Source organism: Somniosus microcephalus, unplaced genomic scaffold, assembly GCF_052327205.1.
Source record: "Somniosus microcephalus isolate GS21.2 unplaced genomic scaffold, FLI_Smic_1.0 scaffold1371, whole genome shotgun sequence".
NCBI lineage: Eukaryota > Metazoa > Chordata > Chondrichthyes > Squaliformes > Somniosidae > Somniosus > Somniosus microcephalus.
This window is the reverse complement of record NW_028226558.1, coordinates 2,693-14,625: the sequence shown is the minus strand read 5'-3', so window position 1 is coordinate 14,625 and position 11,933 is coordinate 2,693. Positions and strand designations below refer to the sequence as shown.

General features: G+C 50.7%; 1 protein-coding gene across 1 annotated transcript; it reads left to right on the top strand.

Annotated features, from left to right (window-relative positions):
* Positions 1–6,352: 6,352 nt before the first annotated feature.
* LOC147080634 (anion exchange protein 2-like) lies at positions 6,353–9,583 on the top strand. The gene is made up of 3 exons (XM_085981144.1): positions 6,353–6,542; positions 8,413–8,645; positions 9,397–9,583. The coding sequence occupies exons 1-3, from the start codon at positions 6,353–6,355 to the stop codon at positions 9,556–9,558; spliced, it is 585 nt and encodes a 194-aa protein (XP_085837270.1). The 3' UTR covers positions 9,559–9,583.
* The last annotated feature ends 2,350 nt before the right edge of the window (positions 9,584–11,933 follow it).

The window sequence follows — 11,933 nt, the reverse complement described above, 5'->3', positions numbered from 1 at the left end:
CAGACTTTCTTGAGTGGATCCCATTTGCGGCAGATGTTTGTGGGTCTGTTTGGAAAGGGCTGTGGATTCTCAGGCTACGTCCCCTGTGTGTTAACCTGTGACGGGAATGTACTGCCACTACTCCTCAGCAACCTCTGCATTTCCAAATCACGGCTTGTCCCCTTCTGCTAACTGGGTGCCCGTGAAGGAGCATCGATTTATTTTGTTGTTGTGTTGATCGGATTTTCTGGGGGTTGCGGGAGGGATGGTGGGGAGGGAAGGAAGAGGCTCAGAGGGGCGTGGAGAAGCAGAATGGGACAACCCACACATTCACTTCTGGAGCGAATGGGCTGTCATTGAGGTGGTCACAGAGACTGAATTTTCCCATGGCCTCCCGCATGCTCCTTTGTTTTGTAAACACACAGCCACAGATCTATGAAGTTAAACTGATAGCATCTTGAGTCGTATTTCAATCTGGAGCTTGGTTGCATCGTCCGCAATTGATGTGAGAGATAATCGGGGTGAGGGGTCAAGGCCCAAAGTCACCAAGGTTAAAAGGAGCAGAATAGAAACACCGGTTTTACTGCACAGAAGGAGGCCATTCGGCCCCTCGAGTCTGTTCTGCCATTCAATCAGAACACGGCTGATCTGTACCTCAACTCCATTTACCTGCCTTTGTTCCATATCCCTTGATACCCTTACCCAACAAAAAACTATCCCTCTCGGTCCTAAAAGCTGCCGTTGGCCCCCAGCACCCACAGCCTTTTTGGGGGAGAGAGTTCCAGATTTTTGCTACCCTCTGTGTGGAAAACTGCACCCTGATTTCACTCATGAATGGCCTAGCCCTAACTTTATGATTATGCCCCCGTGTTCTGGATTTTAAACACCTCAATTATATCACCGCTAACCTTCCAAACGCAAGGGAGAGCACATCAAGTTTATGCAACTTGTCCTTCATTCCTGATATTCATGGGGATTTTCCCTGTCCCTTTGCATAGCTCTAATACCCTGGACAGAGTGCTCCACATGTGAATTATCCAATGTCTTTTCCAAATCAAATGTCACTTCCTTGTTTTTATATTCCGCGCCCTCTGCATTTGTTTAACTCCACATGCCCTAAATTCTGCAAGGCCCCAGACCTGGGAGAGAGGAACAGTCAGGTGCCGGGAATGTTGGTGACGAGAGTACTATGGCAATTAAAACCACGTAAAAAATTACTTGAACCATCTGATTACGATTGTTTCATGGTAGTTAGTTCCTCAATCGTGATTGCTACTGTCCTTTTCAAAACAGCTGCTATCACACCACTCCACTCCATCTCCAACCTCCCTTTCCTCCAAAATCCTTCAACCTTTTGTCGCCTCCTTGACCCGTGCCCATCTTTCCTGCAACTCCCTGCTTGAACCCCTGCAATAGGCTTCCACCCCTCCTCACCCTCTCTGCAACCTTTGCCTTGGTCAACCAAACCACCCTCCTGCAACGCCTCTCCTCCCTTGTCCGGCCGAGTGGCACTGCACTCATCTATCGCATCGTAGCCAGAGCATCCCCGGCAATGGCTTCTATCCCCACACCCGCTCCATTACCACTCGGACAATGTTCGCTGATTCTTTTTGGGTGCGCGGGCCCTTTAACAGGCTGCGCGGCCCATTCAAATTTCCGCGCATGTGCGGTTTTTCCATTTAAAAGCTGCTGGCCGACCTGTGCGGGACCTCCAGACCGCCGTACAGCTTAATGGGAACATTGCTCTCGTCCTCCAAAGACCCATCTCCTCCTCCTCATCTACATGTTGCCCCTTGGTGACATTATCTGCAGACATGGGGTCACTTTCCATGTGTGCGCTGACGACACCCAGCTCTACCTCCCTAACAGAATTCCTTGCAAACAAAGACCAGCAATCTTGTTCTGCCTCTGGTTTTGGAGATGTTGTCAGCTCTCCCGACATAGGTTTGCCACATCACCACCTCCTCTTTCAGCAGTCTGTCTACAGTGGACTAAGTTTCAACTCCTTTGACGTCAGACTCCTTCCAGCCTCAGCCCTGGGGCAGATTCCGCGTACTTCACACAGCAGCAGGTCTCGAATACGCAGGCTAGAACCGGTTATTCCTGCTTTCTTGTGAGATCGACTTACGAAAGTTGAAGCAGACAGGAGCTCTGGGTCGGTGGCTGGTGACCCGATCGCAGCCTGCCTCGCTCCCTCTCTGGGACATCTACAAACTCGTCACCGGCTACAAATTCTCTGCCAGGGTGTGAAGGATTCCTCCTATTTCTCACCTACATGCTGCCCCCTCAGCGACAGCATCCAAAAACACATCAGGCTCCACTTGTAAGCAGACGACATCCAACTCTACCTCATCACCACCTCTCTTGGCCCCTCCACTGTCTCTGATTTGTCACGCTGCTTGTCCGATGAGCAGAAATTTCCTCCAATTAAATATTGTGAAGACCAAAGCCATTGTCTTCGGTCCCCACCACGAACTCCGTTCCCTAGCCACCGATTTCATCCCTCTCCCTGGCCACTGTCTGAGACTGAACCAGACTGTTCGCAACCTCGGCGTCCTCTTTAACCCTGAGCTGAGCTCTGACCCCGTATCCACTCCATCACCAAGACCGCTTCCTTCCACCTCCGTAACATCGCCCGACTCCACCCCTGCCTCAGCTCATCTGCTGCTGAAACCCTCATCCATGCCTTTTATTACCTCTACATTACAACAGTGACTACACTTCAAAAGTACTTCATTGGCTTCAAAGCGCTTTGGGACGTCCGGTGGTCATGAAAAGCACTGTATAAATGCAAGTCTTTCTTTCTTCCTAGACTCGCCTATTCCAGTGCACTCCTGGCCAGCCTCCCACCTGCCACCCTCCGTAAACTTGAGGTCATCCAAAACTCTGCTGCCCATATCCTAACTCGCACCAAGTCCCGTTCACCCATCACCCCTGTGCTCGCTACCGTACATTGGCTCCCTATCTGGCAATGCCTCAATTTTAAAATTCTCATCCTCTGTTCAAATCCCTCCATGGTCTCGCCCCTCCCTTTTTCTGCAACCCTCCGAGATATCTGCGCTCCTCTAATTCTGGCCCCTTGCGCATCCCCGATTTTAATCGCTCAACCATTGGTGGCCGTACCAACACTGGACAAACAGGGGGCTATAGGGGGGGAGGAGCTAAACACGATCAAAATCACTAAGGAAGTGGTACTCGGTAAAATAATGGGACTCAAGGCGGATAAATCACCTGGACCTGATGGCTTACATCCTAGGGTCTTGAGGGAAGTGGCGGTAGGGATTGTGGATGCATTGGTAATAATTTTCCAAAACTCCCTGGACTCAGCAAAGGTCCCGGCAGACTGGAAAACTGCTAATGTAACGCCCTTATTTAAAAAGGGCAGTAGACAGAAGGCTGGAAACTATAGACCAGTTAGCCTAACATCTGTGGTAGGTAAATTATTGGAGTCCATTATTAAGGAGACAGTAACAGGACATTTGGATAATCATAATTTAATAGGACAAAGTCAGCATGGTTTTATGAAGGGGAAGTCATGTTTGACAAATTTGCTGGAGTTCTTTGAGGAAGTAACATATAGGGTGGATAAAGGGGAACCAGTGGACGTAGTGTATTTAGACTTCCAAAAGGCATTTGACAAGGTGCCACACAAAAGATTATTGCTTAAGATAAAAAATCACGGGATTGGGGGTAATATTCTGGCATGGATAGAGGATTGGCTATCTAACAGAAGGCAGAGAGTTGGGATAAATGGTTCATTCTCGGACTGGCAATCAGTAACTAGTAGTGTTCCACAGGGGTCAGTGCTGGGTCCCCAACTCTTTACAATCTATATGAACGATTTGGAGGAGGAGACCGAGTGTAACATATCAAAGTTTGCAGATGATACTAAGATGGGAGGGAAAGTAGTGAGTGAGGAGGACATAAAAAACCTGCAAGGGGACATAGACAGGCTAAGTAAGTGGGCAGAGATTTGGCAGATGGAATACAATACTGGAAAGTGTGAGGTTATGCACTTTGGCAGGAAAAATCGTAGAACAAGTTATTATCTTAATGGCAAGAAACTGGAAAGTACTGAAGTACAAAGGGATCTGGGGGTCCTGGTGCACGAAACTCAAAAGGTTAGTATGCAGGTGCAGCAAGTGATTAAGAAGGCCAATGGAATGTTGGCTTTCATTGCTAGGGGGATAGAATATAAAAATAGGGAGGTATTGCTTCAGTTGTACAAGGTATTGGTGAGACCGCACCTGGCGTGTTTGCGTGGGTTTTCTCCGGGTGCTCCGGTTTCCTCCCACAGTCCAAAGATGTGCGGGTTAGGTTGATTGGCTATGATAAATTGACCCTTAGTGTTAGGGGGATTAAATACGTGGGGTTACAGGGATAGGGTGGGACATGTGTTGGTGTAGGGGTTACGGGGATCGGGTGGGATATGTGTCAGTGCAGGCTCGATGGGCCGAAATGGCCTCTATCTGCACTGTGGGGTTTCTGTGATTCTGTGAACACTGCATACAGTTTTGGTGTCCATACTTAAGAAAAGACATACTTGCTCTCGAGTCAGTACAAAGAAGGTTCACTCGGTTAATCCCGGGGATGAGGGGATGGACATATGAGGAGAGGTTGAGTAGATTGGGACTCTACTCATTGGAGTTCAGAAGAATGAGAGGCGATCTTATTGAAACATATAAGATTGTGAAGGGGTTGGATCGGGTGGATGCGGGGAGGATGTTCCCGATGATGGGTGAAACTAGAACTAGGGGGCATAGTCTTAGAATAAGGGGCTGCTCTTTCAAAACTGAGATGAGGAGGAACTACTTCACTCAGAGGGTGGTAGGTCCATGGAATATGCTGCCCCAAAAAGCTGTAGAAGCTACATCATTACATAAATTTAAAACAGAAATAGATAGTTTCCTAGAAGTAAAGGGAATAAAGGGTTACGAGGAGCGGGCAGGAATTTGGACATGAGTCTAGGTCCGGATCAGACATGGCCCTGTGGGTAGCGGAGTGGGCCCAGGGGCCGTGTAGCCTGATCCTGCTCCTATTGGGCACGCTGGCATAGTGGTTAGCACTGTTGCCTCACAGCGCCAGGGACCCGGGTTCGAATCCGGCCTCGGGCGACTGTCTGTGTGGAGTTTGCACATTCTCCCTGCGTCTGCGTGGGTTTCCTCCAGGTGCTCCGGTTTCCTCCCACAGTCCAAAGATGTGCAGGTTAGGTTGATTTGGCTATGATAAATTGACCCTTAGTGTTAGGGGATTAAATACGTGGGGTTACGGGGGTAGGGTGGGATATGTGTCGGTGCAGGCTCGATGGGCCGAAATGGCCTCTATCTGCACTGTGGGGGATTCTGTGATATTTCGTGTGTCTAATTCTGTTAGATTCAGGAGATGGTTCTGTGATAGTAGATTGGCGGTTAGGATCAGATCAGCCATGATCTTATTGAATGGCGGAGCAGGCTCGAGGGGCCGATTGGCCTACTCCTGCTCCTATTTCTTATGTTCTTATGTTCAGCTGCCGAGGCCCTAAACACTGGAATTCCCTCCCTGAACTTCTCCGCCTCTCTACCTCTCTCTCCTCCTCTAAGATGCTCCTTAAAACAAACCTCTTTGACCAAGCTTTTGGTCGTTGACCTTCTCCCCTCCTCCACCTCCACGCCCCTCCTCTCTTTCCCCCCCCCCCTTTCCCCCACCGTTCCTCCTAGGCTGACACTGCAGTGCTGTACTGAATTATTGGAGGCTCTGTTAATTTGTGTGGATGCTCACCTCTTAAGGAGAGCAGCGAGCTTTCCCATTACTTTGGCCAATATGCCTCCCTCAGTGAAGATCACCAGAATCATCTTAACTGGCCTATTCTTTGATCCCGCTTCGTGGAATCTTCCTGTGCACCAGGGCACTAAGACTGGCCTCAGCACCTCTGCTGAGTGGAATAAATCAGCCAGAGCCCCACCCCCTCACTGTAACTGCTCTGCTTGAAAAGGAAGGATTTGCAGGGCTATGGGTAAAGAGTGGGGGAGTGGGACTAATTGGATAGTTTTTTCAAAGAGCTGGCACAGGCACGATGGACCAAATGACCTCCTCTATGCTGTATGATTCTATGAACTATGGACCTTACTGTAAACTGGGTGTGTGGACGTTGAACGTGACCAGGATTGGGCGTGGCTATGATACCTGGTGCTCACTATCCGATCAGGCATGAAGCAGGGTACTGGAGCGCAGCTGCCCCCTGTGGAGCGGGATCCTGACAGGGCAGCCCCACAGCCTTCGGACAGGCAAGGCTCTGATCTCGGACTGCCCGTTCTCAAGCTCAACCCTTTACAATCCATATTTGGTACCTTCAGGGAGAACAGATAGCTGTGAGCTGCTATAAAGCGGGCAGTTGATGGTTGTTTCTGCTCTTCTACAGGATGAACAGGACGTGCCTCCTCCATCGTCACCCAGGATTGAAGATGAAGATGAGGATGACCTGAATAAGACTTGGGGCGTTGAGAGATTCGACGATCTCCTGCACGATGCGCCCAGTCGGAATGTGGAGGAAGTCCGGCGCACCTTCGATGAGGCAGATTTTGAGTGTGAGTTTGTGCATTTTATTAAACAGCTGCAACAGTATGCAGGTACAGCAGGTGATCAGGAAGGCCAATGGAATCTTGGCTTTTATTGCAAGGGGGATGGAGTATAAAAACAGGGAAGTCTTGCTGCAGTTATACAGGGTATTGGTGAGGCCACACCTGGAATACTGCGTACAGTTTTGGTTTCCATATTTAAGAAAAGATATACTTGCTCTCGAGGCGGTTCAGAGAAGGTTCACTCAGTTGATTCCGGAGATGAGGGGGTTGACGTATGAGGAAAGGTTGAGTAGGTTGGGACTCTACTCATTGGAGTTCAGAAGAATGAGAGGCGATCTTACCGAAACATATAAGATTGTGAGGGGGCTTGATCGGGTGGATGCCGGGAGGATGTTTCCACTGATGGGTGAGACTAGAACTAGGGGGCATAATCTTAGAATAAGGGGCTGCCCTTTCAAAACTGAGATGAGGAGAAACTTCTTCACTCAGAGGGTAGTAAATCTATGGAATTTGCTACCCCAGAGAGCTGTGGAAGCTGCGACATTAAATAAATTTAAAATGGAGATAGACAGTTTCCTAGCTGATAAGGGAATTAGGGGTTACGGGGAGAGGGCAGGGAAGTGGACGTGAGTCTAGATTCAGATCAGCCATGATCCTATTGAATGGCGGAGCAGGCCCGAGGGGCCGTATGGTCTACTCCTGCTCCTACTTCTTATGTTCTTATCATTTTATTTTGAGTCGGATTCCCGCAATGTCTGTAGCCAGGTTCCCGTCTCACATGGGACTGAGACAGAGATCAGAAGCATTCTGAGTTACCTTGACCTCATAGTGTCAGCCGTGGCTCAGTGGTATCCCTCTCCCCTCGGAAATGGGGGGTGCGGGGTGGGTCAGCTGAATCTTTCAAGACTGAGATCGATCGGGTTTTGTTGGGTCAGGGTATCGAGGGACCTGGAACCAAGGCAGGTAAATGGAGTTGAGGTACAGATCAGCCGCTAATCTAAATTAAATCCCTCTATGATCAAGGGATATGGGGAGAAGGCAGGGACAGGGTACTGAATTTGGATGATCAGCCATGATCTCATTGAATGGCGGAGCAGGCTCGAAGGGCCGAATGGCCGACTCCTGCTCCTATCTTCTATGTTTCTAAATAGTGGAACAGGACTGAGGGGCTGAACGGGCTCCTCCTGTTCCTATGTTCGTAAATGAGAAACTTGGTGGGGGTGTTCAGGAGGTCATTGGTACCAATGTTCCCCCTTAAGGGGCTGCGCACCAATCGGGAGGTCCCGCGTAGGCCGCGCACCAGCTGCTGCCGCTGGAAAAAGATAGCGCGCGTGTACGGCCGCTGTTGCAGCAGATTTAAAGGGACCACGCACCAAAAGAAAACCTAGAGGGAACATTGATCGGTACAGCAGCCGAATGGTTCTGGTACTGAACCAGCAACCCAGAGTTAGAGAGTTCAAATCCCACCATGACATAGGTGGCAGGTTCTCCGTTGGCACTGTCGGAGGGGCCGTCTTTCGGATGAGGCATTAAACCAAGGCCCCCTCAGGTGGACATAAAAGATCCCATGGGACTATTTTGAAGAAGATCAGGGGAGTTCTCCCCGGTGTCCTGGCCAATATTTATCCTTCAACCAGTATCACTAAAACAGATGATCTGGTCATTATTACATTGTTTTTTGGATCTTGCTGTGTGTAAATTGGCAGCCGCGTTTCCTGCATTACAACAGTGACTACACTTCAAAAGTTCCTCATTGGCTGTAAAGCGCTTTGGGACACCCTGAGGTGGTGAAAGGTGCTATATAAATGCAATTCTTTCTTTTTTTTAGTGCTTAACATCAATCCTGTCTCTCTCTCTCTTTCTCCTATTTCAATAGACCATCGTCATTCCTCCCTTCACACCCACCACCCACTCTCCACACACCTGCCGTCAGAAGGGAGGAGGAAGAAAGGGACGCAGAAGAAGAACAGGAAGACGGCATCTTCCCCAACCGGCGCACCCACCATAGAGGAAGGGGATGAAGAGGAGGAGCAGAGCGATGGCGCCCAGGAGAAGAAGGGACCCACGGAGGAGCCCGTCCAATCGGACGTCGTCGTGCGCGATGTACAGGTGAGGACTGCGTGATCCGGCGGATGGGGGCAAGCAGGCAAGAGCTGGTCCTGAGCCACGTGGGTCAGGGAGGTCCCGGGTTCAATGCCAAGCAGGGCTGCAGAAAGAAAGAACAATTCAGTTACATGGAGAGACTAGAGAAGCTGGGATTGTTCTCCTTAGAGCAGAGAAGATTAAGGGGAGATTTGATAGAGGTCTTCAAAAATGATGAAGGGTTTTGATGGGAGTAAATAAGGAGAAACTGTTTCCAGTGGCAGGAGGGTCGGTAACCAGAGGACACAGATTGAAGATAATTGGCAGAAGAACCAGAGGAGAGATGAGAATTTTTTAACACAGTGAATTATGATGATCTGGAACGCGCTGCCTGAAAGGGCGGTGGAAGCAGATTCAATAGTAACTTTCAAAAGGGAATTGGATAAATACTTGAAAGGAGAAATTTGCAGGGCTGTGGGGAAAGAGCAGAGGGGAGTGGGACTAATTGGAGAGCTCGTTCAAAGAGCCGGCACAGGCACGATGGGCCGAATGGCCTCCTTCTGTGCTGTATGATTCTATGAGTTGCCCTGGTTTAGGGAGGGACAGAATGAGCCCAGATTCCTGAGTCCGTGTCTCAGATGCTCGGCCCCATCGCCGATTGGGAGAAGGTGAAGAGGTCACGGTTCAGCTCGGAGAGCAGCGGCTGCGGCCTCCGTCCTCTGATTGGTCACAGACGACTCTTGGTTCATGATGACTCCTTTCTCCTCTTCTCTTCCAGTTCTTTGTGTCTGACGAGGAGACAGAGAATAGCTCCACGTTCCCCACCCCGGCTGACCGCAGCCCGAAGCATTGCGACACAACGCCCGCCCACATCGAGCCGAGCGCAGCCAGTCAAAATGGGCAATTCGTCAGAAACAACGAGCACGCCACGCCAGGGTAAGTGCCAGGATTCGCCAGCATTTCAGTTCACTCCTGAACACCATTCCTGGTCGGGGTACCAATCCACTGGGACCCTTGGTGCTCGTGTCAAACCGGCAATATCAGATCCACCGCTCATTATACACCTCCCCGCTTTTCCTTACCACTGAAATCAAAGTGCAGGTGTTGGTCTGTACAGGGGGGGTGAGGTTTGTGTGTTGGTCTGTACAGGGGGGGTGAGGTTTGTGTGTTGGTCTGTACAGGGGGTGTGGGGTTTGTGTGTTGGTCTGTACAGGGGGTGTGAGGTTTGTGTGTTGGTCTGTACAGGGGGTGTGAGGTTTGTGTGTTGGTCTGTACAGGGGGTGTGGGGTTTGTGTGTTGGTCTGTACAGGGGGTGTGAGGTTTGTGTGTTGGTCTGTACAGGGGGGGTGAGGTTAGTGTGTTGGTCTGTACAGGGGGGGTGAGGTTTGTGTGTTGGTCTGTACAGGGGGGGTGAGGTTTGTGTGTTGGTCTGTACAGGGGGTGTGAGGTTTGTGTGTTGGTCTGTACAGGGGGGGTGAGGTTTGTGTGTTGGTCTGTACAGGGGGGGTGAGGTTTGTGTGTTGGTCTGTACAGGGGGTGTGAGGTTTGTGTGTTGGTCTGTACAGGGGGTGTGAGGTTTGTGTGTTGGTCTGTACAGGGGGGGTGAGGTTAGTGTGTTGGTCTGTACAGGGGGGGTGAGGTTTGTGTGTTGGTCTGTACAGGGGGGGTGAGGTTTCTGTGTTGGCCTGTACAGGGGGTGTGAGGTTTGTGTGTTGGTCTGTACAGGGGGTGTGAGGTTTGTGTGTTGGTCTGTACAGGGGGTGTGAGGTTTGTGTGTTGGTCTGTACAGGGGGGGTGAGGTTTGTGTGTTGGTCTGTACAGGGGGTGTGAGGTTTGTGTGTTGGTCTGTACAGGGGGTGAGGTTTGTGTGTTGGTCTGTACAGGGGGGGTGAGGTTTGTGTGTTGGTCTGTACAGGGGGTGTGAGGTTTGTGTGTTGGTCTGTACAGGGGGTGTGAGGTTTGTGTGTTGGTCTGTACAGGGGGTGTGAGGTTTGTGTGTTGGTCTGTACAGGGGGGGTGAGGTTTGTGTGTTGGTCTGTACAGGGGGGGTGAGGTTTGTGTGTTGGTCTGTACAGGGGGTGTGAGGTTTGTGTGTTGGTCTGTACAGGGGGTGTGAGGTTTGTGTGTTGGTCTGTACAGGGGGTGTGAGGTTTGTGTGTTGGTCTGTACAGGGGGTGTGAGGTTTGTGTGTTGGTCTGTACAGGGGGGGTGAGGTTTGTGTGTTGGTCTGTACAGGGGGTGTGAGGTTTGTGTGTTGGTCTGTACAGGGGGTGAGGTTTGTGTGTTGGTCTGTACAGGGGGTGTGAGGTTTGTGTGTTGGTCTGTACAGGGGGTGTGAGGTTTGTGTGTTGGTCTGTACAGGGGGTGTGAGGTTTGTGTGTTGGTCTGTACAGGGGGGGTGAGGTTTGTGTGTTGGTCTGTACAGGGGGGGTGAGGTTTGTGTGTTGGTCTGTACAGGGGGTGTGAGGTTTGTGTGTTGGTCTGTACAGGGGGTGTGAGGTTTGTGTGTTGGTCTGTACAGGGGGTGTGAGGTTTGTGTGTTGGTCTGTACAGGGGGTGTGAGGTTTGTGTGTTGGTCTGTACAGGGGGTGTGAGGTTTGTGTGTTGGTCTGTACAGGGGGGGTGAGGTTTGTGTGTTGGTCTGTACAGGGGGTGTGAGGTTTGTGTGTTGGTCTGTACAGGGGGTGTGAGGTTTGTGTGTTGGTCTGTACAGGGGGTGAGGTTTGTGTGTTGGTCTGTACAGGGGGTGAGGTTTGTGTGTTGGTCTGTACAGGGGGTGAGGTTTGTGTGTTGGTCTGTACAGGGGGTGTGAGGTTTGTGTGTTGGTCTGTACAGGGGGGGTGAGGTTAGTGTGTTGGTCTGTACAGGGGGTGTGAGGTTTGTGTGTTGGTCTGTACAGGGGGTGTGAGGTTTGTGTGTTGGTCTGTACAGGGGGGGTGAGGTTTGTGTGTTGGTCTGTACAGGGGGTGTGAGGTTTGTGTGTTGGTCTGTACAGGGGGTGTGAGGTTTGTGTGTTGGTCTGTACAGGGGGGGTGAGGTTAGTGTGTTGGTCTGTACAGGGGGTGTGAGGTTTGTGTGTTGGTCTGTACAGGGGGTGTGGGGTTTGTGTGTTGGTCTGTACAGGGGGTGTGAGGTTTGTGTGTTGGTCTGTACAGGGGGTGTGAGGTTTGTGTGTTGGTCTGTACAGGGGGGGTGAGGTTTGTGTGTTGGTCTGTACAGGGGGTGTGAGGTTTGTGTGTTGGTCTGTACAGGGGGTGTGAGGTTTGTGTGTTGGTCTGTACAGGGGGGGTGAGGTTAGTGTGTTGGTCTGTACAG

Coding starts and splice junctions, on each gene's coding strand:
- LOC147080634 (XM_085981144.1), top strand. CDS start 6,353: ATGGTTGTTTCTGCTCTTCTACAGGATGAACAGGACGTGCCTCCTCCA. Junction 6,543..8,412: donor CGATGAGGCAGATTTTGAGT/GTGAGTTTGTGC, acceptor CTATTTCAATAG/ACCATCGTCATTCCTCCCTT. Junction 8,646..9,396: donor TCGTCGTGCGCGATGTACAG/GTGAGGACTGCG, acceptor CTTCTCTTCCAG/TTCTTTGTGTCTGACGAGGA.